The sequence below is a fragment of the Sugiyamaella lignohabitans genome, chromosome A (assembly GCF_001640025.1).
Source record: "Sugiyamaella lignohabitans strain CBS 10342 chromosome A, complete sequence".
NCBI lineage: Eukaryota > Fungi > Ascomycota > Dipodascomycetes > Dipodascales > Trichomonascaceae > Sugiyamaella > Sugiyamaella lignohabitans.
The window spans coordinates 4,406,702-4,428,004 of record NC_031672.1 but is presented as its reverse complement, the minus strand read 5'-3'; the positions used below and the strand labels follow the sequence as shown (position 1 = coordinate 4,428,004).

At 48.5% G+C, this 21,303-nt stretch overlaps 6 protein-coding genes and 1 non-coding gene across 7 annotated transcripts; 3 read left to right on the top strand and 4 right to left on the bottom strand.

Annotated features, from left to right (window-relative positions):
• Positions 1 to 429: 429 nt before the first annotated feature.
• Positions 430 to 1,650, bottom strand: LAG1 (sphingosine N-acyltransferase LAG1; the record flags this gene model as incomplete). The annotated part of the gene is made up of 1 exon (XM_018878309.1): positions 430 to 1,650. One exon carries the CDS (start codon positions 1,648 to 1,650, stop codon positions 430 to 432), a length of 1,221 nt encoding a protein of 406 aa, XP_018735625.1.
• Positions 1,651 to 2,788: 1,138 nt separating this feature from the next.
• Positions 2,789 to 4,915, top strand: HSE1 (ESCRT-0 subunit protein HSE1; the record flags this gene model as incomplete). The annotated part of the gene is made up of 1 exon (XM_018878307.1): positions 2,789 to 4,915. The coding sequence occupies one exon, from the start codon at positions 2,789 to 2,791 to the stop codon at positions 4,913 to 4,915; it is 2,127 nt and encodes a 708-aa protein (XP_018735624.1).
• Positions 4,916 to 7,699: 2,784 nt separating this feature from the next.
• On the top strand, positions 7,700 to 7,771 carry AWJ20_1428 (the record flags this gene model as incomplete). The annotated part of the gene is made up of 1 exon: positions 7,700 to 7,771. It is a non-coding gene; the product is annotated as a tRNA-Asp (tRNA).
• A 2,302-nt stretch (positions 7,772 to 10,073) lies between these two features.
• On the bottom strand, positions 10,074 to 11,306 carry GPA1 (guanine nucleotide-binding protein subunit alpha; the record flags this gene model as incomplete). Its single annotated transcript, XM_018878306.1, has 1 exon — positions 10,074 to 11,306. The coding sequence occupies one exon, from the start codon at positions 11,304 to 11,306 to the stop codon at positions 10,074 to 10,076; it is 1,233 nt and encodes a 410-aa protein (XP_018735623.1).
• A 4,578-nt stretch (positions 11,307 to 15,884) lies between these two features.
• Positions 15,885 to 17,363, bottom strand: FRS2 (phenylalanine--tRNA ligase subunit alpha; the record flags this gene model as incomplete). Its single annotated transcript, XM_018878305.1, has 1 exon — positions 15,885 to 17,363. One exon carries the CDS (start codon positions 17,361 to 17,363, stop codon positions 15,885 to 15,887), a length of 1,479 nt encoding a protein of 492 aa, XP_018735622.1.
• Positions 17,364 to 17,996: 633 nt separating this feature from the next.
• Positions 17,997 to 19,223, top strand: iec1 (Ino80 complex subunit Iec1; the record flags this gene model as incomplete). Its single annotated transcript, XM_018878304.1, has 1 exon — positions 17,997 to 19,223. The coding sequence occupies one exon, from the start codon at positions 17,997 to 17,999 to the stop codon at positions 19,221 to 19,223; it is 1,227 nt and encodes a 408-aa protein (XP_018735621.1).
• A 231-nt stretch (positions 19,224 to 19,454) lies between these two features.
• Positions 19,455 to 21,041, bottom strand: DBP5 (ATP-dependent RNA helicase DBP5; the record flags this gene model as incomplete). The annotated part of the gene is made up of 1 exon (XM_018878303.1): positions 19,455 to 21,041. One exon carries the CDS (start codon positions 21,039 to 21,041, stop codon positions 19,455 to 19,457), a length of 1,587 nt encoding a protein of 528 aa, XP_018735620.1.
• Positions 21,042 to 21,303: the final 262 nt, after the last annotated feature.

Here is a 21,303-nt window from a genome sequence, read left to right as displayed (position 1 = left end):
ATCGTGATATAATATTATTACTACATCAGACGCAAAACGACTTGAAGGTAGTTGTTCTACACGACACAACAGGCAGTTGAACATCATGAACAGTCAAACCTAAGAGACAGCTGAACTATCAACTGATCGACTCGTGAACCTATCAAACTATCAACAGTCGGAGGCAGAGATTCCCGAGAGGTGCTGGTCGTGCGAGATTCCAGTAGCTCGCGAAGCGAGCACAGCCAGGGTCTGGAGCGGAGCCCCAGCCGCCGGAGGCAGTCGGGACCCTCGTGAGATGCTGATGGTATCATTATTAGTATTATTATACATTATATTATGCAGTAGGACTGGACTGTAGAGCATTAGTGTTAGTCAGGCGGATGGTGGATGGTGGATGGTGGTGGTGGTGGTGGTAGTAGTAGTAGTAGTAGTGGTGGTGGTGGTGGTCTATTGGTCTTTCTTGGACTCGGGAGCGGGCGAGGATTCATCTTCGTCGTCATCGTCGTCGTCTTCGGACCGGGGGTCCTCGGCGATTTCAGAGAACACCAATCTCCAGGCGATGCGGAAAATCAGGAACAGCCAGTACAGGTTGACCAACTGTAGGGCAAATACAAGACCAAAGGTAATGATTTGTGAGATCCAGCACTTGTATTGCTGGGTGTCCCAGTTTAGTTCAAAGTCGCCAACGGTACGGAACTCGGTGAGAATAGACCATAGGAACACAATGTTTAAATAGTGACGCATGTATATCCAAACAATGGCGAAAACAATGAAAAAGGGCTTGGTTATAGGGGAATCCAGATAGTTGAGGGTCTTCGAAGTGGCTAAAAACACGTCACTGATGTCCATAGTAATGTATACAGCAAGACCGATCCAGGTGAAATGGAATCGGTACGACAGGAAGATGAGAGCCACAGTCACTATATGGTGAAAAACAAGCTCGTAGAAATCTTTACGAGGCTTTTCCAATTGCAGCATTAGAACCACCGACTGTTGGGCCCAGAAAGACGCTTGTAACAGATAGAACAGCTTAAAAAGAGCCTCATGGGTCTTATGAGGATAGTGTTCGTAAAAGGCAGTGGTGTTGAAGAACCAGATGGGTGTATGGTACATAATGTACAAACCGAAAGGACCGGACAGACCGTAGTAGACAATGGAATAAGCTTGTTCCATGAACCGGGAGATCTTAGATTTCTTGCTGATGCCACAGTAAATGGCCATTGGATGAAGAATCACTTGCATACAGAATTCTCGAAAGAAAGTGAAAAAAAGAATATGGAAACCAACAAATGCGAAATCTTTAGGTCCTTTACCGTACAAGGTAGGGTTTTCAGGACCAGTACCAGTACCTTCAACTGCATAAGATAAACGCAAGAACTTGTGTAAAAAGTGGTTTTCAGACTGGTCTTCCGACAAATAAAACCACGCATAAAAGAATCCCATTAACAACAATGGATTGATCCAAGTGTTGCGATAAGTCAATTCACGATATCTCAGCCATAGCCGACGACTAGACGAGGGCTGCCCCGACACTCCGCTCAAGGCTCTTCTCCGCTTGGCAGAAGCCCGAACACTCGAGGCTGCTGGTTGCATTGTAGAAAGGGCCGGACCTGCGTTGTCGCCAAGCGGTATATTTCCAACACTTGAAGTTCTTCTCTGTCTTGCCATTGGACTGCGAGTTCCTGTTAGTGTCTGAATGCGTGCGGACGGTTTAGGGATCTCTACCCCAGCGGCCAAACCCCCAAGATCCAGAGCCCAAGTTCAATTCCCCATCACTGGACACCCTCCGACCACTCCTCGAGCTCCGCTCGAGGAGCCACGGGGTCTGGGGCAGAGCCCCAGCCGCCGGAGGCACGACCTCCCCTCCTCAGATCACGACTTACAATTGAGTGGGTGGTTTTCACGAGCGAACTCCGGGATTTATATCAGCAACAGCTTCAACGACGGCGATTCAGTCTGGCGTCGTGTTCGTGTAAGGTCAACCAAACTCGCGACCAACTCACACTTTTTTTCTGGAGATATCGCGGAGTGTGTTCGTTTGTTTTTGTTTGTGTACAGTGAATTTACGACCTCTGAAAAACCTCAGCCCCTCCCCCTGGCCGCGCCGCATGCGGACACATGCGCGCGGAGTTCCGGGGTCGGGCTCGGGGGTGTGGTCCTGTGCCTCCGGCAGCTGGGGCTCCGCCCCAGACCCTGGTTGCTCCTCTCGCTTCGCTCGAGTCGGGCGTGGGGCCCCAGTTGTTTTCTTCTCCTGCGAAGCAGGAGCTACCAGGGTCTGGGGCGGAGCCCCAGCCGCCGGAGGCAGGACGGCCCCGTGTACGGTTTTTGGTGACCCCTGGCGATCGTGAACAGTGTTCGTGTGATGGTGGCAGGGGTGGAGGAGAGGAAGGGTCGAGCCCGTAGCCCGTACCCGGGTGGCTGTGAAGGGGCGTCACGTGATGGAGTGAGTATGAGAAGCCGATATGCAGCCAGCGGTGTGATAAGCAGGTAAAGCATGGTGGTAAGCTGACTGTAGCACTTTATAGAGTTATTAGTAGCAGCAGCAGCAGCAGCAGCACCAGAACGAACCAGAACAACCGCCATCTGAGAAGGGTGGTATTTGTCATTCTACAACGTAAAACTCTGGAGAAGAAACAAAAAAATCAGGAGAAGAAAAGAAATCAAAGAAAAACAGAGAAGAAAAGAGACGTACAGGCTCAGAGAATAAGCAACGAACCGGGAATCAGAATCGAGTGTGATTACAGACAGGCCGGTAGTAATCAGAACAGAATCGCTAGTTTGAATTGCCACAGGTACAGTTTTTGCCATGTTTAGATCAGCTCCTCCACCCAACCCACTGGACGAGGTGGTTACTAAGGCCACCGACTCGAATCTGACTACTGAGAACTGGGAGCTTATTTTGGATGTGTGTGATAAAGTCAATGACGACCCCGAGGATGGATCCAAGAATGCCATTGACGCGGTATCCAAACGTCTGGGATTATCAGTGGCCAATGTCCAACTGTATTCATTGACATTGGTATCAGCACTTGCCCAGAATTGTGGATCCAAGATGCAGAGAGAAATCGCCACCAAGAAGTTCACGGATTTGTTGTTGAAGATCAGTAAAGACAAGTCTGTTCATAAGACGGTCAAATCGAAAATAGCAGAGGTCATGAAATCATTGAGTGATGAGTTCAAAACAGATCCTTCACTTAAAATCATGGCTGATGCTTATTCGAAATTGATGAAGTCGAACCCAGCTATTGCATTACCCCCGAAACCTGATAAGCCTGTCATGACTGATAGTGACAAGCAACGAGAAGAGGAAGAGCTACAAATGGTTCTTGCTTTATCTCTGTCAGAACAGCAGAATAATAACATAAGTGCTCTGCCAAGTCCTCTTTATTCTAATGACAGTAGCACCAGTACCGCTAATAGTGGCAATTTTGGTAGTGTCAGTGGTGCAAGTGGAAATGCCAGTGAAAGTGCCGGTGGAAATGTCGATGGTGGTGTGTCGTCAGGTTCAGCTGGTCAACAACAGAAACAAGAAACTAAGAAAATCACTAGAGTTCGAGCATTGTACGACCATACAGCCTCGGAAGAGTCTGAATTGTCGTTTCGGACTGGAGATGTCATTTTGGTTATGGATACTTCGTTCAAAGACTGGTGGAAGGGGTCGTTGCGAGGAGCAGTGGGTTTATTCCCATTAAACTATGTGACACCACTGACTGATCCGACTCCTGAAGACCTTCGTAAAGAGGCCGAAGACGAGGCCAAGGTGTTTAACCAGTCACGCAATATCGAGAATTTATTAGCTTATTTGAGCTCTATAGACCAAAGAGGTGAGGGATCAATGATTTTGGAGAACGAGGAGTTACAAAATACATATCATTCGACAGTAGCACTTCGACCAAAGCTGGTGAAGCTGATTGATAAGTACTCGCAGAAAAAGGATGATCTCATCAGTCTCAATGATAAATTTGCCAAGGCCATGAGAATCTACGACCAACTTGTCGAGAGCTCGGTAGAAGCTCGTCGAAACAATTATCCAGTGGGTTCATACCAGCAACCACCAGGTCGAATCCCGTTTCCTCAGCCGCCATACCCTGTTGACAGTGGATACGGCCCTCAACGAGCACATCCCGACCACTACGGAAATCACCAGCATTCCCAACAGCAACAACCACCACAACAACAGCGACTTCAACAACAACGACCTGGCTACCCACAACAGCCACAACCACAGCCACAACCACAACAACAGCAGCAGCAGCAACCTCCTCCTCAGGGATATCAAAGACCGGGTCCCCAGCAGTCGCAGTCGTACCACCAACAACCACCCCCACAATCGCAACTACCACAACCTCAATATCATTCTCAACCACAACCACAGCAGTATGTGCCATCACAACCTGCTCCACAAGGATCTCCACAAGGGGCTCCACAAGCAGGGTCCCAGTCTCCTGGCCAGGTTAATCAAGTACCATACTCATACAACCAACCCAGTCACCCTGCAACATCGCCATACACGGATCCTAGAATGTCACGACTGTCTGTAGGTTCCGTGAACTCGATCAATTCGGGCCACTCAATTCAGAGCCAACCACCCCCAGGCCCCAGTCATCCAACCGCTCCCTACTCATCCCAGCCAGGAGCTCCTTCCTACGCCCCACAACCCCAGTATACTTCTGCTCCCAACTACGGACCCGGACCCAGCCAATCCCCATCCTCCGCACCCTCAGCACCTCCATCTGCCCCACCCTCAGCCCCTGGACCCTCGTCCCCCTACCAAACCCCCACTCAGCCCCCAACCTACGCTGCTCCGCCCCCACCCTCGGCCCCCATAGACCCAGCCCGACCTCCCACCACCAACCCCTACGTCAACGGCGTCCAAACATACAACCCGCCCTCCCAATCTCCCTCACAGCCCCCGGTCAGCTATCTAACATAACCATTTATATCCTGTATCATTTCAATATAGACTTGTCCGCCCCCACACGGGGTGGGGTGTGCCTCCGGCGGCTGGGGCTGCGCCCCAGACCCCCCGGCTCCTCTCGCTCCGCTCGAGTCGATCCCGTGTCCGGTCCCTGGCAAAAACTCCTGCGAAGCAGGAGCAACCAGGGTCTGGGGCGGAGCCCCAGCCGCCGGAGGCACACCCCCTCCGGGGTCGACCCTGCTAGATGTAGAATATTTGGGGGTGCGATATTCTTATACATATGCAATATACGTGAACCAGATCAGGTGGGAAGGACAGCAGCTCTTGAATTACAACCAGCATGTCGCAAGCGTATGATCGAGAGCAACAGGTAGGTTTTGCGGGTAGCAGTGGTGACAAACGGGTGAGACCGGACGGGTGAAACAGGGAACTAACAGGAATAGAACGACACGCGACTCAACGAGCTCCACTCGAAGATATCGGCGTTGCGCAACGTCACCTCGGAGATCCATGGCCATGCCTCAGACTACAGTCTCATCGACTCCACAGTAAGTACTTCCGTTTCCTCTTCTTTTCAGGGTGCTGAATTACTAACCACTTCACAGACCGAGTCTATGAGCTCGATGCTGACGTCGGTGCGAGGGTCTGCCAGCCGGCTCACACGAGCCGTGGCCGCTGGCCACCCCGTTGCCAAAACCGTGGGCCTGGCTCTCCTGGCTTTTTCCGTGCTCTACACGCTAGCTAAGTTTCTGTAAAGAACCGATATTTATTTTCTGAGGGGGGCATGCCTCCGGCGGCTGGGGCTCCGCCCCAGACCCTGGTTGCTCCTGCTTCGCAGGAGTTTTTCGCCGGGATCCGAGATACAACCGACTCGAGCGAAGCGAGAGGAGCCGGGGGGGTCTGGGGCGCAGCCCCAGCCGCCGGAGGCAGATCCGAAAGAAGAAGAAATAAGTTTATTCGCGAGCAGCGCCGCTGATGTCTTGACCCACGCGGTAGTTGCCGATGGCTTTGCCCCAGACCATTTTAGACCGGGTCACGGGCAGTTGGCGTCGGAGCGCTTTGAATGCGCCGTCGTTGAGTCCGATGAAAGTGTTGCTGACTTCCTGTTGGTACTGGGTTTCGGCGAGTGCGATCTTTTTGATGATACTCGAGCTGTCGGACAGCGATGCACCGGTCAATTCAACGTCTTTTTTAGTCTTTAACCGAACATTACCGTCTTCGTAGTAATGAATATCGAGTTCAATCGTGCCCTGGAACTTGTTTCGCGACTCGTCTAAAACATACGACGACTTCCATTTACCGTTCCAGAAGTTCGACGGGTTGTACTTGCCGTCCACAATCACTACAGCCACGGACCCGTCCTCCTGGGGAAACACGCCTGAACCGGCCTCGGACGGGAAATGCTCGGCCACATACGTTTCCAGGGCCGCACTTACACTGGAGCTAAGGGGGTTAGTTTTGGGGGAGGAGGGGGTGCTGCCTCCGGCGGCTGGGGCTCCGCCCCAGACCCTGGTTGCTCCGCCCCAGACCCTGGTTGCTCCTGCTTCGCAGGAGTTTTTGATGGGGGATTGGTGACGTAAACGACTCGAGCGCAGCGAGAGGAGCCAGGGGGTCTGGGGCGCAGCCCCAGCCGCCGGAGGCAGTGGTCCACGGAGGAGGAGCGGGACTTACACATCCACGGAACTGGTGTAGGGCTCGATGTTGGTGGGTTTGTTGGTGGTGTGGTCGTAGGAGAACGAGACACCGTGGTTGGCGTCGAAGAAGCGGTCGTTGGAGAGCTGGTTGAATTTACTGATCACCGTCTAAAGAGAGATGTTGTTAGTCTGGACTGGGGATGGGGGTGTAAACTGGCAATTGCGGGTGGGTTCCGGCTTTTTGAGGTGACTGGGTACTTACAGTGCCTTTTCCGGGGAGCTTGACGACCTGAAACTGCTCGATGTTGTGCTGGGCAACCTCCTTGTCTAGACCAGCTACCAATTGGGGGTTCCCTTCCACGAGCACTTTGATATCTGCATTCCGTTAGAATTGTCCGACGTTAATAACCAAGACCAAAACAAGAGCCAAAAGAAGAAGAATAAGAAGAAGAGCTCAGACAACTGAGCCAATAGCTGTCAGAATTTCGACTCTGGATTTCGTATCCTGGACCAATTGGATGACTTGACTGGACTGACCTTCAACAACGTTGTTGACCTGGAAGGTGTTGTTAGTAAAACAAGCGGACTGTAACTGTGCAATTGGTACTTACTTCTCCTGGCGGAGCGTCCTGAACAAAGCTCGAGAGATCTGATGCGGTTTGAGACATTTCTGGTGTGACGAAATCAATACTTCCTACTGTAAAAGGTCCAACCCGAGCGATGCGATAGCAGCTGACTTGTGAACCGGTGTTGACATGAGCTTGTTTGGGGGATATCACTCTGCATCGCAGATCGAGTGCTTAAACGGGGTTCTCAGGGGGGGGGGGGTGGTGACCCTGCCTCCGGCGGCTGGGGCTCCGCCCCAGACCCCGCTGCTCCTCTCGCTCCGCTCGAGTCGTTTTCGTCTCCGGTCCCAATATCTCCTGCGAAGCAGGAGCAACCAGGGTCTGGGGCGGAGCCCCAGCCGCCGGAGGCAGACTCACCCCTACAGCTCCCGGCAGGAGTATATGTCCCCTGTGCGCGTTTAGGGGCAGTTTTAGGGTCGGTTGTAGTCAGAAGGCACCGGATTCGGTGTTTTGGAGCCGATATTGAGGGTCTGGAGGGGGAGAAGGGGGAGGGGCAGGGCCATCTGTTGGAGTGTGCGGAAACTTTTTTTCCAATAACATCCGCAATAGTTTAATGGCTAGAATCTCCGCCTGTCACGCGGGAGATCTGGGTTCGATTCCCAGTTGCGGAGCATCCCTTCTTTTTTTGCTTTTGTAGTTTACGCCGCTAGGTTGTACTTTTTTCACGAATTCGATAGATATATCATTGTTGGTGGTAGTATTAGTACAGCATGGCAACCTGGTTGTTGTTTCCATGTAGTTGATAATACCAGTATCATTATTAGCATTGGTACGAGTACCATCGTTAGCGTGTAGCATGTCATGAACTTGATAATAATATCAGATTTAACATCAGATTTAATACCTGTATTTTTTTTATTTGTATTAGGTGGACTACCGTTTAAGTGGCTGTCATGAACTTTGTATAAAATATCGTATCAGTATTAATAATATTAATATTAGTATTAGCAGTGTGAGGTCATTAAACATCTAATAAATAGGAAATAAAAAATAGCGGCAGTCTAGTCAACACCGTTACAGGGTCTCAAAGTCACAGATCAGGAGACTCATTTCAGCGCGCTTGGCTGCTTCTGCGAGAATATCAAACTGGAACACGGAACTGGACTCGGTGCCTTCCCGAGGGGTGGTGGTACCGGGTAGAATCGAGGTCGGGTCATAATCAAAATCGTTTTCGAGCCCAGTCAGTCCTTTATTGAGGCTCTGAAGGTTTACTGAGCTGTTGAATTGCGACACTGGTCCGTCAAATGTATAGCTTGAACCAAGCGAAACAGATAGACCCGGTGAAGGAGAAGTGGTCGTGACGTCTATGTTGGACGGCACTCGCGATGGCATGTTACAATGTGTTCGAGCTGTGTAGTTTGTAAAGTCTGTAGTGAACTTTTGTTTGACCGACACCGGTTGAATTGGTGATGTAGGCATCGACATGTTTCTGTCTCTTCGTCTCTCTGAAGATACAAAGTGCAGATTCCTTAAGTTAATGAGTAGCTGGCTGCCAAAAAAAAACAAATGAAATTTCTATCCTCTTCTGTTCTATGTCCTAGAAAATGATATCCAGCTCAATCTGAAATAAAAGACGGCTATACTGGTTCAGGTTCTTCTAAATGGTTCTACCTTTTCCTATTGACGAGCGTCTTGTCGGTAATCACTTGCTTCTTGGTACTCGCTTCTTTGACTGGCTGGGTCTTATCACGATTCTTTGTCACGATTATTTCTTCAAATACAGTCCTGCCACCTCTTATGATGTCCAATGACTGACGGTTATGTGTTTGTAATGCTATCAAAAAATGCCACTCTATCTGTGACTGGCTGGCTGGCTGACTTTACAAAACAGACTTTTTCTTTCACTTCACAAAAGACTGATAATTTAGACAGACGGTCTGGACTGATGGTTAATAAGACTAAAACGAACTAATAAGACCACTTTAACGATCGGATCGAACAAAAAAAAAATTCTATTAGGTACGTGTAAAATATCGAAAATACGACCATTAGCTGATATTTATCCTTTTTTTTATTTCTTTTCGGACCGACCCCCCTATCCCCGTTTCGGTACGGTTCCATATCAGATCGGTACTTGCAGAATCTGCGAGATAACTTACGTTATGGGGTAAGTGGAAAAATATGCCGCTGGTGCTGGCACAATCGGCTGGTCGGTAGTGCGCCGTATCAGGTCGGCCGTTATCGACAAAGGTGGGGGTAGACAGCAGCTGGCTGTGGGGACTAAACAAAACGCCGTTACAACGTCAAGGCGGCATTACACCATACTAAGGCGACAAAACAAAAATGCCGAGGGAAAAACAACCCACCGAGCCACCCTTCCATTCGGTCATATCAAAGACTGGCGGAAATGGTCATTATCGTTGCCAACCCCGTCTATCAAAAATAACATTACTCGGTCTCCACTCGCCAGACTGTAACCCATAATCGGGCTGTTAATCGGCCCTGTAACTGTCCTGTAAGTTTCCTGTATATCCCCTGCCGGCCACCTGCTTGATCCGCTATTTGGCTTATGTCAAATAGGCATAATTGAAACGAAACGCACGCTTGTCTCTAATTATTATTCACTATCGTCACCCTGCTGGCCGGCTAAATTGACGTGCGTGTCTCACCGGCCATCGGGAGCGCTCGGTTATCCCCCGCAGCCGCCGCTACCCGCTTCTTGCATGTGACAGCCCGACCTTCTCCGCACCCTGCCCGGTTATCTCCGGTGTATACTCAGGGACCGGGGTGTGCCTCCGGCGGCTGGGGCTCCGCCCCAGACCCTGGTTGCTCCTCTCGCTGCGCTCGAGTCGGTCCGTGTTCGGTCCTGGCCAACTCCTGCGAAGCAGGAGCAACCAGGGTCTGGGGCGGAGCCCCAGCCGCCGGAGGCAGAGCCCCCCTCCTGGAAAGCGAATTAGTGTATTAGTAGAGAGATTAGATGACACCCGACCAGGTGAGGTTCTTTTGGAAGACCATGTCGGTGACGGCGGCCATGACGAAGGCCATGGATTTGGTGTCGGTGGCACAGGTGCGGTGCACGTAGATTGGCCGGCCGGGGTATTTGTTCTTGGACAGGAAGATTCGTTCCATGTATGAACACACTTGGTCTGGGTTGAGTGGGTCGCCAGGGTACGCTGGTTGGTAGTCTGTGAAGAGAGACCGTTTGAGTTTGGTGCGCAGAATGTCCATTTTGTTTAGAAATAATATGATCGGTGTGTCGCGGAACCATCTGGTGTCACAGATTTGTTCAAACAAGTCGAGTGTTTCTTGCATTCGGTTGACCTCATCGTCTTCAAATAGCACTTCGTCGTATTCAGATACTGCTGCTACAAATAAGACGGCAGTGACATTATCAAAACAGTGAACCCATTTGCGTCTCTCACTCCGCTGACCTCCTACATCAAACATCCGTAATGGAGTGCCTTTCACTTTAAACTGCATTTGAAAAATTCCCGTGGTCTTGATCCGGCCAACGAGAATGTCTGTATCAGTTGCTTTATACTGCGGATTGGCGAAATCAAACACCTGCTCGAAATAATGTTTAGCGTTCACTTCCATCTGGAACATATGTGCATTCTGATACACCCTTCGAATCCCGACATCCTGTGTCCATAGATCGTGTATAGCTTGTGCGACCTCCAGTCGACTGGGAAGTGGAGGTGGTGCAGGAAGCATAGCAGTGGTTTCACTGACTTCTTCGTCGTCCTCGTCATCATCATGGCCGTTGTCATTATTTGATGCGATCATACCAATTCCATTACTCGTGCCTGAAACATCATCGTCTTCTGTGTCCATGTGATTCATGTGATTCATGTTCATGGCTGTTTGAATAGTCACAGTCGGTCCCATATCTACAGTATAATCACTAAGAAACCTCTTTGCTTCAGGACTGAACTCTTTCTTCATGATATCCCACTCATCAGTTGCTAGCAGCACCTGTTTGCTTTTATACAGTTTCGACGATGTATCATTACAGTCGAGTGGAATCCCTAGAATATCCGCTTGTTGCAGCATTGTTCTCATTGACTGCACCGTGTCAGACCAGATCACTTTCGAATACTGGATCCGTTCAAAACTCGTGAACCCTGTACCATGAATCAATCGCATCTGTTTCAATACTGTGGATTTACCTGACTCGCCTGCTCCTAGTAACAGAATCTTGACCATCTCGGACTTCTTCTTCAAGGTTGTCATGGCCGTGTCAATATGCCTATCCCGGGCTCTCGTTCTCCTCGTGCCATACTTATTTCGACCCCCCAGATTGCCCTGGCTACTTGGAACACATCCCATTCTCCTGTTGAATCTGACTGACCTCCAGTTTCTGGCGTGCCTCAAACCCAGTCAAGGCCCGTCTCGTCCTAGTCAAATAGAATATCACCAAAAAAAAGAAATGAAATACCAATGTGACTAAATAACTGTCTCCAAAATGTGTATAAATCTAGCCAAACCTGTTAAATCAATAGTTAACTTTTCCCCTGTGTCGATGCTGAAGCAGCGTCTAATGATAGACATTCTCCAGTTGACCGACACCTCAAAATATATATCCATGTATGCAACTAAATGCAAGCCCAAATTGACGCACGACTGCTCGCCGTGGTAACCCATCCACCAAAGCAGTCCCCGCCATCATCCTCAATCATCTGTTCACTGGCGTGCACAAATCACCGTTCGCGAACATCGTCAAAAAGTGCCTCATTTCGATCGCCCCTGAATTCCCGCCCCCGCGCATCTATCTTGCGTTAGCTGCAACCTTGTTCAAGATAAGCACCGCCGATCCTTAGATTCCGTAGATTCAGGGGGACTCACCTGCCTCCGGCGGCTGGGGCTCCGCCCCAGACCCTGGTTGCTCCTCTCGCTTCGCTCGAGTCGTTGCGTCGGCGATGCCAGTAGCTCGAGTCAGAGAGGGGAGTGAGTTCGAGAGCAGAGTCTCTGTTGTTTCTTGGGTTCAGTTTGGTCTCGTTGAACATCTGGTGGCCTGATCTGGTTCGCAACTGTCGCAAACTGGCACTCAGGTTTATTTCCAGAATTCTTGTGATTGGAATTTCAGTCTCGATCATTCGGTTTCTGCAAAGTACACAGGTGGGGAAGACTACCTCCAGGGGCACCTCCGGACAAACCCCAGGTAATTCTGGGGGGATCGACTCGAGCGGAGCGAGAGGAGCAGCGGGGTCTGGGGCGGAGCCCCAGCCGCCGGAGGCAGGACCCCCTGTCTCGAGTTCGACTTTTGGCAAATGTTTTGTGGACCAGCAATGATAATAAGCAGTCTTTAAGCGGCTCCAAAATCTGACTCTGGCGATAATCTGACGGATAGTTCTCGCGAACGCAGACGAAGCTAGAAATGGATTGTCTTGTGCAATATTTTTCATAAGAGGTGATTTTAAGAGATACTAACTTGACTAATAGGAGGGAAGAAAAGAAAAGACCCTCCATTGACAGTCAGTTCTGCCATTTCATAGCTAGGATATACAACTGAGAAGGTTTCGACTTAAAGCATGCACGAACTGTGTGTCCAAATATTCAGCTTTAAAGCCAACATGTCTTTCTTACAATTTTTGAGTTCATGTCATGTTCAACATTTAGGAATCTCGATAAGAACTTCGATAAGAAATCCAGTCTTGATTATCAGTTTGAAGTTAGGTGTTCCCTCCGCTAGAGGTGGTACTCTTGGCTCATTTAATATGTGATCCATGCCTTACGAAAATTCGATTCTGAGTATTTATCCATCCTACTTATCAATAACATTCAAGAGTCGAAAAAGACTGGCTAGCGACTTTTTGCTTTGTGAAAGACTTATTTTTTAAAGCTGTTGAAGTTCTACCTGAAACCAAGGTGCCAACCACTCGTGATCTGATTCCTTCTCGACTTTCATAGTCCATTCGACTAACGCTTTCTTCCTAAGTGTGAAAGAACATCAGATACATCTGCCAGCTCTTTTGAGCTTAGGGCACATGGAAGTGCTCTGATGCTCAGTATGCGTACAGATGTTCAAGAACACATCTCACTCGACTGAATGAATAAATCTTGTTTAAAGTTTTCACTTGACTTGACCTAAAACAAACCACTCATATTCGCATTAGATTTGATCTATGTTCAGTGTCACCGACTACCACTCTCCAGTAATAATCGGCAACTTTGTGAAGTCTCGAAATCCTGGTACACCTTCGACAGATCAGCTCAATCGAACATGACTAGGACGAGAATTCTGCCAAAGACTTTATTGATGAGAAACCTTGAATATTTGGCACATTATACTATCTAGTAGCTTCTAAGCACTTCGCCATCACTTCCACCGCTGAATTGAGTTAATTCACCCGGGCCCACGATCCTAGCCATCTCCTGCGAAGCAGGAGCTACGAGGTCTGGGGCGGAGCCCCAGCCGCCGGAGGCAGAACCTATCCAGTCTGTAAAGAACCTCGTCAGCTACGACCACATCTCAAGTAGTGCAAGATTTCCCGTCCGATCAATCCTATTTAAGCCTTGAAGAGCCTTGATCAGTAATGCCGTGGGAGACCAGGCGTGAACAGAAGGTGTTGTAGCTCACCCTTTTTTTTTTGGCATATCCATGTCTGCAGGACTCAACTGTTGCTATCGAGATCAATGTTGTTCGTCATGAATAACATTTGGTCAATAGAGTACTGTACAGAGGAGTCAAGGAGGTAGTCTTGCGATAGTCCACATGGACGAATCATGACACTCGCACGTCCGCACGGCCTAATACAGCTTGACGGGGGATTGTTTCACCGAACGATGCTTATTTTATCGCTAATGATCCAGGCAAAACCCAGTCAGCAGCAGACTCTCAGTAAAAATAAAAAAGCTTATAGCTATTAATTATATAGTAAACAAGATGAACAACATAGTGATAGCAAGTACAACAGGCATTGTAAGGGGAAAGAAAAATAAGATCCAGTCGTTGCCTGGGGAGAACTGGTACAAGAGGTAGTGGAGGTCATGACAATGCCGGGATTAGAAGCAGCAAACTATCTAGTGCTGAATACCACATACAACGCATGAATCATTCCTGGGAACCAGGCGAAACAACAGAGGATGACGTTGATAAGCAATTCAATACCACATCCTCTCTCCATGAAGACGGCAACAGGAGGGACAATAAGAGCTGTGAGTGTTAGAATTGGTACTACGTTAATACTAAAGGATTTCAAAATTAATTGATGAGGTAATGGGTAACAGATTGAAGAGCAAAGCAATACAGGGAGGGAAATGGGTGATACTGAAAGAGATGAAGATTTATCGACAAAACAAAGAGCTAAACGAGCCATTGAGTTTCTTCAAAAGATATAGAAGACATGACAGAAGACACGATTCGCAGTTCTATCAACAATTGGTCTTCGAGAAGTAGCAGTGCAGAGTTGAAAAAGAGGCTGGTTGGCTTCTATTCTCGATTCTCTTATACTGTGGCTATGTCCAACAGTCTATCTAACAAACTAGCAATTAGAAAGCTGTTTCGGCTATCTCATGGCGTTATTCGATAGAAAATATTGGAACTTGGTCGTTTACGAGTTCACTCGTACGGCACTTGAATTTGCTGGTTATCGACCCATTCAACCACACGCTCTCACACCCACCAGACCCTGCTCCATCAAACCTTCTTCATCGAACTTTCATCGTCCAACTAACATCTCTTCACTCATTACTCATTTGTAACTTCGTTTCAATGTAATTCTCAAAAATTCGCCCAACAATCCAACAACAAAAAAACTCTCCATATCTACCCCTCAATTGCGCCTCGCACCGAAAAATCCGACCCCCGCAAACAAACGCCACCACCCAACTTACCAAGAGCAATCTTAACAATATCAGAAGAATTAACCATTGTGAACTATTAGTTTATTTGAATGATTTGTTGTCAAAAATATTTCAAGAGAGAAAACGTCAATTGAACACGATCTCCTTATATATAACAGTAGCAACCAAAAAACCGGATGTGAATAAGGAGCAGCACAAACACAGGTTGACGCAGGATCACTGTTATACATAGTTGTTTTCGGGGTTAGGGCACCGGCCTACAGTGGGTGGCTGGCTGCTGCTGTGCCCTGCCGAAGTAAGACACACAAAAAAAAAACCAACCCGGGTCATGCATGACAAACGACAATTGAAATGTACGATACTGCGTCGTTTATTAGCATGCTGCGTTTGGGGGAACATGGGGGTGGCTTTCAAAAACGATCGGGTTAGGGCCCTCCTTTCTGAAGCAATGGACTGCTCCTGAAGAAAGCGTTTTTGGGGGCAATAAAGTTTTACAGCAAGCAAACACGCCGGCACCGCAGCAATTCCCCTGTAACTCAGCGCCCCCCCAACTTGCGGCAGTAGCATCCGTGTCCACGGGGCTGAGTGGGTTTCGCGGCAGGGGACTCGCTCACCCCTTGCCCCGCCACAGTCCCGTGTCCCAAACTAACTTTATTAGATCTCAGCCCACGATCCACCCTGCGAGCCATGCAGGGTCCAGCGCCTCCGGCGGCTGGGGCTCCGCCCCAGACCCCGCTGCTCCTCTCGCTGCGCTCGAGTCGGGCGTGGGGGTCCCGGTACTCTCCTGCGAAGCAGGAGCCACGGGGTCTGGGGCAGCGCCCCAGCCGCCGGAGGCACAGTGGTCGGATGCAGGGTCCGACGCAGGGTCCAGATCTCGACTCGAGCGAAGCGAGAGGAGCAGCAGGGTCTGGGGCGAAGCCCCAGCCGCCGGAGGCATGGTCCCCGTCGATGTGAGTCTAGTATTAATGTATTGTGGGTCTAAACTAATGCTTCTTCGAATCTGACGGCAGGGTTGTTCTCGATGAAGTCGAGACTGACCTTGTGACCGAGCAGCTCACGGATGTTGCTGACGGCGTACTTGATCATGGTGGGACGCTCTAAACTGAGACCGAATCCGTGGACACGTAGGTCTTTGGGTAGACCCATGGACTCGAGCATCTCGGGACGGAACATGCCCGAGTTGCCGACCTCGACCCATTTGCCGAGTCCCTCGTGGTATCCGAAAATCTCCATACTGGGCTCGGTGTAGGGGTTGTATGCAGGCTTGAATCTGATCTGGTTGACTCCCATCTTGGAGAAGTAGCGTTCCATGAATCCAATCAAATCGCCAAGAGTCAGGTTATAATCGGCAATAACACCTTCGACTTGGTGGAACTCGGCTAAATGGGTAGCATCGACGGCCTCGTTACGGAACACTTTGTCAATACTGAAATATCTGGCAGGTCCAGGGTTCTTGGCTAACTTGTGTAACATGGCAGCAGAAACAGAGGTCGTGTGGGTACGTAGAACAAGTTTGGTGGCCTCCTCGGGCTTCCATGGATATCTGTAACCAATCGAACCAAACTCACCTTCCTCATGAACTTTACGAACATGACTCCAGTAAGTCTTGTCTTCAGGCTCAAGGGCCTTGACAGGATCTTTCAAGTAGAAAGTATCTTGCAAATCTCTGGCAGGATGTTGTTGAGGAACATACAAGGTATCGAAGTTCCAGAATCCACTCTCAACATACTGATTAGTGGGCATTTCAGTGAATCCCATGGAGAAGAAGATTTGTCGGAATTCTTCACGCACCTTGTTAAGTGGATGGAATGCTCCACCATTGGTGTTGATACCTTCGGCAGAAAAGTTATATGGCTTGAACTCGGACGTCTTCCAAGTTCCTGATTGTAGCATTTCAATAGTCAAGTCGGTATCTAATTTCTTGATTTCAAGTGCAAACTCAGGTCCCTTTTCAATGGAATACGATACAAGTTTGGTCTTGGTCACTAGTTTACGCTTTTTTAATTCATTGAGCTCCTTGGCATCGTCTAAAGTACCAGTACTTTTGATAGTGGTTAATTGGTCCTTAGTGACATCGACAGGGGCTTCATCAACTCCCTTGACTAATTTATCGCCGTCTTTCTTGACCCAGCCGTTCTTGAAAGCTCGTTGTTGACCGACCTTGCCACTTGGTCCTAGAACTTTGGCAACATCGGCAATCTTTAAACCTTCTAAAGACTTGATAACTTCATCATAAAGACGAATTTCATGTGACCCATTGGCGATAATGTCTTCACCCTCGGCAGTAGGAGCCCACAGCTCTTTCTCAATTTGCTTGAAAGTAACCATATTTCTAGCAGCCAAAGAAGTGACTGCACCCTGAACGACCTGAGAGTCGATTCCTGGGAAGGTTTCCCTAGAATCAGTAACAGGACCCTTATTCAGGGTAGCCAAAACTGTTAACGCGAAGTCCGACATTGTAAATATGTTAGGAAACCCACGGTTTGAACGATTATTTTATATCAGTATTGCCAGCAGAATGAACTCTGAAAAATACCCCAGTTCAATGGTCAATAGGTTCAAATTCCCCGAATGCTTGTCCGTTGATGCCGCAAGATTTTTACTTGATCACTTACAACAGCATGCGTATCTAGAAAATGAATCATCTTCATTATTTTCATTCTCCTAACCCACGTCGTGAAGTGTGGGATGTGCATCGGACCAGCCGCGTGGACTGGTGAAGCAGAAGATGCTGAATAGCACCAGTCTAATTACGACAAATAGGGAATAGAATTGGCATTTCTGATAAAGTGTGATTATCAACTGGATACTCAAGTGGTTGGTCGATTTTGTTTGGTTTGTAAAATATTTCAACTTCGAATATTGAAACCAGTTTATCATTTTTTCAACTGTCAAAACTGGATCCTGGAATTGGACTTGAACTACTTATACGATCTGACTGAACTGAAAAAATTATTATAGCAGTGAACGGAACTGGTCTAGAAATACGACAGTGTATCAATTCATTGACAAATAATCACAGATTCGAATCGTGAAAGTTAAGATAAATTCGCCGACAGATCATAGAAACCACGAATCCTGACACTTGCAATGGCAGACTACCCTCTCAGCAATGGGAGCAGCACAGTGCCAGCTACAGTCGTGACAGGAACCAACACATCTGCTGAAGGGCATCCATCTTCAAACAGAAACGGGTCTACAATTCCCCTATCAGATTTACTCGACAACCGAACGGAAGATACAACTGCCGTTGCTTCCACGACAAATCAGGTACCCCAGGGCAGCGTCAACACCGTGCAATTGTCACAGACCCGGCAACCTGAACTAGCTCACTCGTCCGAAGAACTCAAATTGCAGCAGCAGCAACAGCAGTCTCATTTGCAAATCCAATCGCAAGACCCAAACCAATCCCAACTACAAGAGCCAATAGACGAAGGAGAAGAAACAGTCGATGAAGACACTGAGCCCATTCGAAATGGACACAACGACACTTTAGAAGACGAAGAAGATGAGAAGGATACTGAAGACGATAGTCTAGATAATATCAGTGACGACGATGACAACACCTCTCACGGTGTCAACCATATAGCCAAGCTCTATCGACAAGAACATGGACCCACAACCGATGGCGAAGTTAACCAATTCATCTGCAAATGGCAAAACTGCCAGCAGCCCGAGCAACTGAACCTTGAAGAAATGATATCACATCTGATAGACGGTCATGTTGGACAGAGTTCCAACTATGCCTGTGAATGGGACCAATGCACACAAAAAGGATCTCCCCAAGAGTCAAAATCCGTCCTCGTCCATCATTCACGACAGCACATTCCACAGCTGCCATTCTTCTGCTTCGTTCCTGAATGCGATCGAACCTTTTCACGAACTGCCACGCTCATTAAACACGTTCGAGTCATCCACGGATACGACCCCATAACCCGAGAAGTGGAACCCAACGAAAACTCACGACCCAAAGAAAAGGAGCCAAAAGAGCCTCTAGCGAAAGCCAAAGCACTAAACCCCGGTCTCCTAACACAGATCAGAAAAATCAGAGAAAAAGAGAGTCTCTACGACACTCGCGAGAACGACGAGCTCGACAACGACCTCACCCTACAGGACGAATCCGACCCCGAAGCAACCATCAACCAGCTCAAGCGACAACTCCTCTGGTCTCTAGAACTTCAAGAACAGCTAGAATCCGAGCTCAAGACCGCCAAAAAACAAAAAAATATCGAAGTCCTCCGCAAAGAACGACTCTTCGACGAGCTCCTAGCGACCCAACTCGGTCCCGACGCCGCTGCCTCGCTGGCCATCTCCTGACCTCCCTATTTATATTCTAACGAGCATTTTCTTTGACGGGCCCTTCTGCCTCCGGCGGCTGGGGCTGCGCCCCAGACCCCCCGGCTCCTCTCGCTTCGCTCGAGTCGGTCCGTCGACGGTCGCAGCAGCTCCGCGAAGCGGAGCACAACGGGGTCTGGGGCAGCGCCCCAGCCGCCGGAGGCACAGTCTCGCTCACAATACGATTCATGGTCTATTTATATATATCAGAGTCTAGCTTTTGATGGCTTTGTTAACGATTTTCTCGATCTCTTCCCAGTCGTCGGTGGGCACTTTGGTCATGGTGATGCCGCCCTCGCCAAAGTAGTCGATGATGTCCTGGAGGACGTTGTACGAGGCTCGGTCGTGGATGAACGAGATGGACACACCTGTACGACCGAAACGACCGGTACGTCCGATACGGTGGAGGTAGGTGGCAGGGTCGGCGCGGCCGTTTCTGTCGGTGGGAAGGTCGTAGTTGACCACCATGGTCACCGAAGCGATATCAATACCTCTGGCAAGAACGTTGGTAGTGATCAGGACTTTACTGCGGCCGTCTCTGAAATCGTCGATTAGTCGGTCACGATCCTCGGTAGTCAAGTCACTGTGCAAAACCGACACTTTGTGTCCTTCTTTCGTCATCTTGCCATACAAAAAGTTAGCAGTCTCCTTCTTTCGTACAAAGATAATGGATGATCCAATAGTCAATAGCTCGTATAAACCAACAAGAACCTCATATTTATGAGCCTCGTCTTTACAGTCCATGTATAATTGCTTGATTCCGTCGACGTTGAGCTCCTCGGCCTTGAGCTTGATTTCGTTGGCATTAGGAACAAACTTCTCGGCATATACACGGACCTCGTCGGCAAATGTAGCACTGAACAGTACTAATTGCACATTGGGTTTGATCATTTTCTTGACTCGCTGACATTGGTCTCCCAGACCTTGTAAATCAAGCATATTATCAGCTTCATCTAGTACAAACACCTTGAGTGCCGACAAGTCCAATTGTCTTCGACGAACAAGATCTAGCACTGTACCGGGAGTACCAACAATAATATGAGCATTGACTTTAGCATTACGCTCATAACTGTCGGGAATAGCAAGTGCTGTAGTAATATCGGTGAACTTGCCCATGGTTTCAACAACGTCCATAATTTGTCTGACCAACTCACGGGTTGGCGACAGGCAAAGAGCCTGAACTTTGTTAACTTTGGTATCGACACGAGAGAGCATATTCAGTGCAAATGCTGCGGTTTTACCAGTACCAGACTGACTTTGACCAATTAAGTTTTGTGGTGGGTTATTAAGTAGCAAAGGAAGCGCTTTCTCTTGAATCTTGGATGGCTTGCTGAACTTCATGGCATACAGACCTTTAAGGAGTTCCTCACTGAGTCCTAGATCTTCAAATCTTTTGACGGAGTACAATGGTGAGTTGGGGTCTGCTTGAAGATCTGCTAACTTGACTCGAACTTCGTAGGTGGTCTTGATAAGATTGTTTTCTGGATCGGATCCTTCGCCTTCCTCTGAGGCGGTCTTCTTGTCGTCCTTAGCATCATCAGTCTTAGTTTCTGAAGCTGTAGTTTCTTTAGATTCGCTCTCTTCAGCTTTAGTGTCTTGAACTTTAATATCTTCAGTCTTGGCTTCTTCAGGCTTTGCCTCTTCCTTGGATTTCGCATCTGATGCAATGCTAAGCCCAGAAAGCAAATCAGCAGCCTTGTTTGATTCCTGGCTGACTTCTTCGCTATCGCTCACAATATCCTCATAGTCTTCATCCTTATCCTCGACAGGACGAGGATTGAATCTGTTTTCTAACGACATTTTGCTACTTCAAAATACAAAGTAGTTTCAACAGATGTATCTGTTTATGTTCGTCTGTTTACATCAAAATCGAAATATTTCAGATCCTGTCCGAGTACACCCTAACCCCATACGCATTTTGCGGGTCATTAAAAGTTGGCACTCCACCATACCCGGAGCCACTGGCTTGTCTAATTACACTCTATTTCAGTACCTGGAGCTTATCTGACTTACAGAACAATTTCTAGTAAAATTTGGCCATGATAGAACTAATAATCTGAAT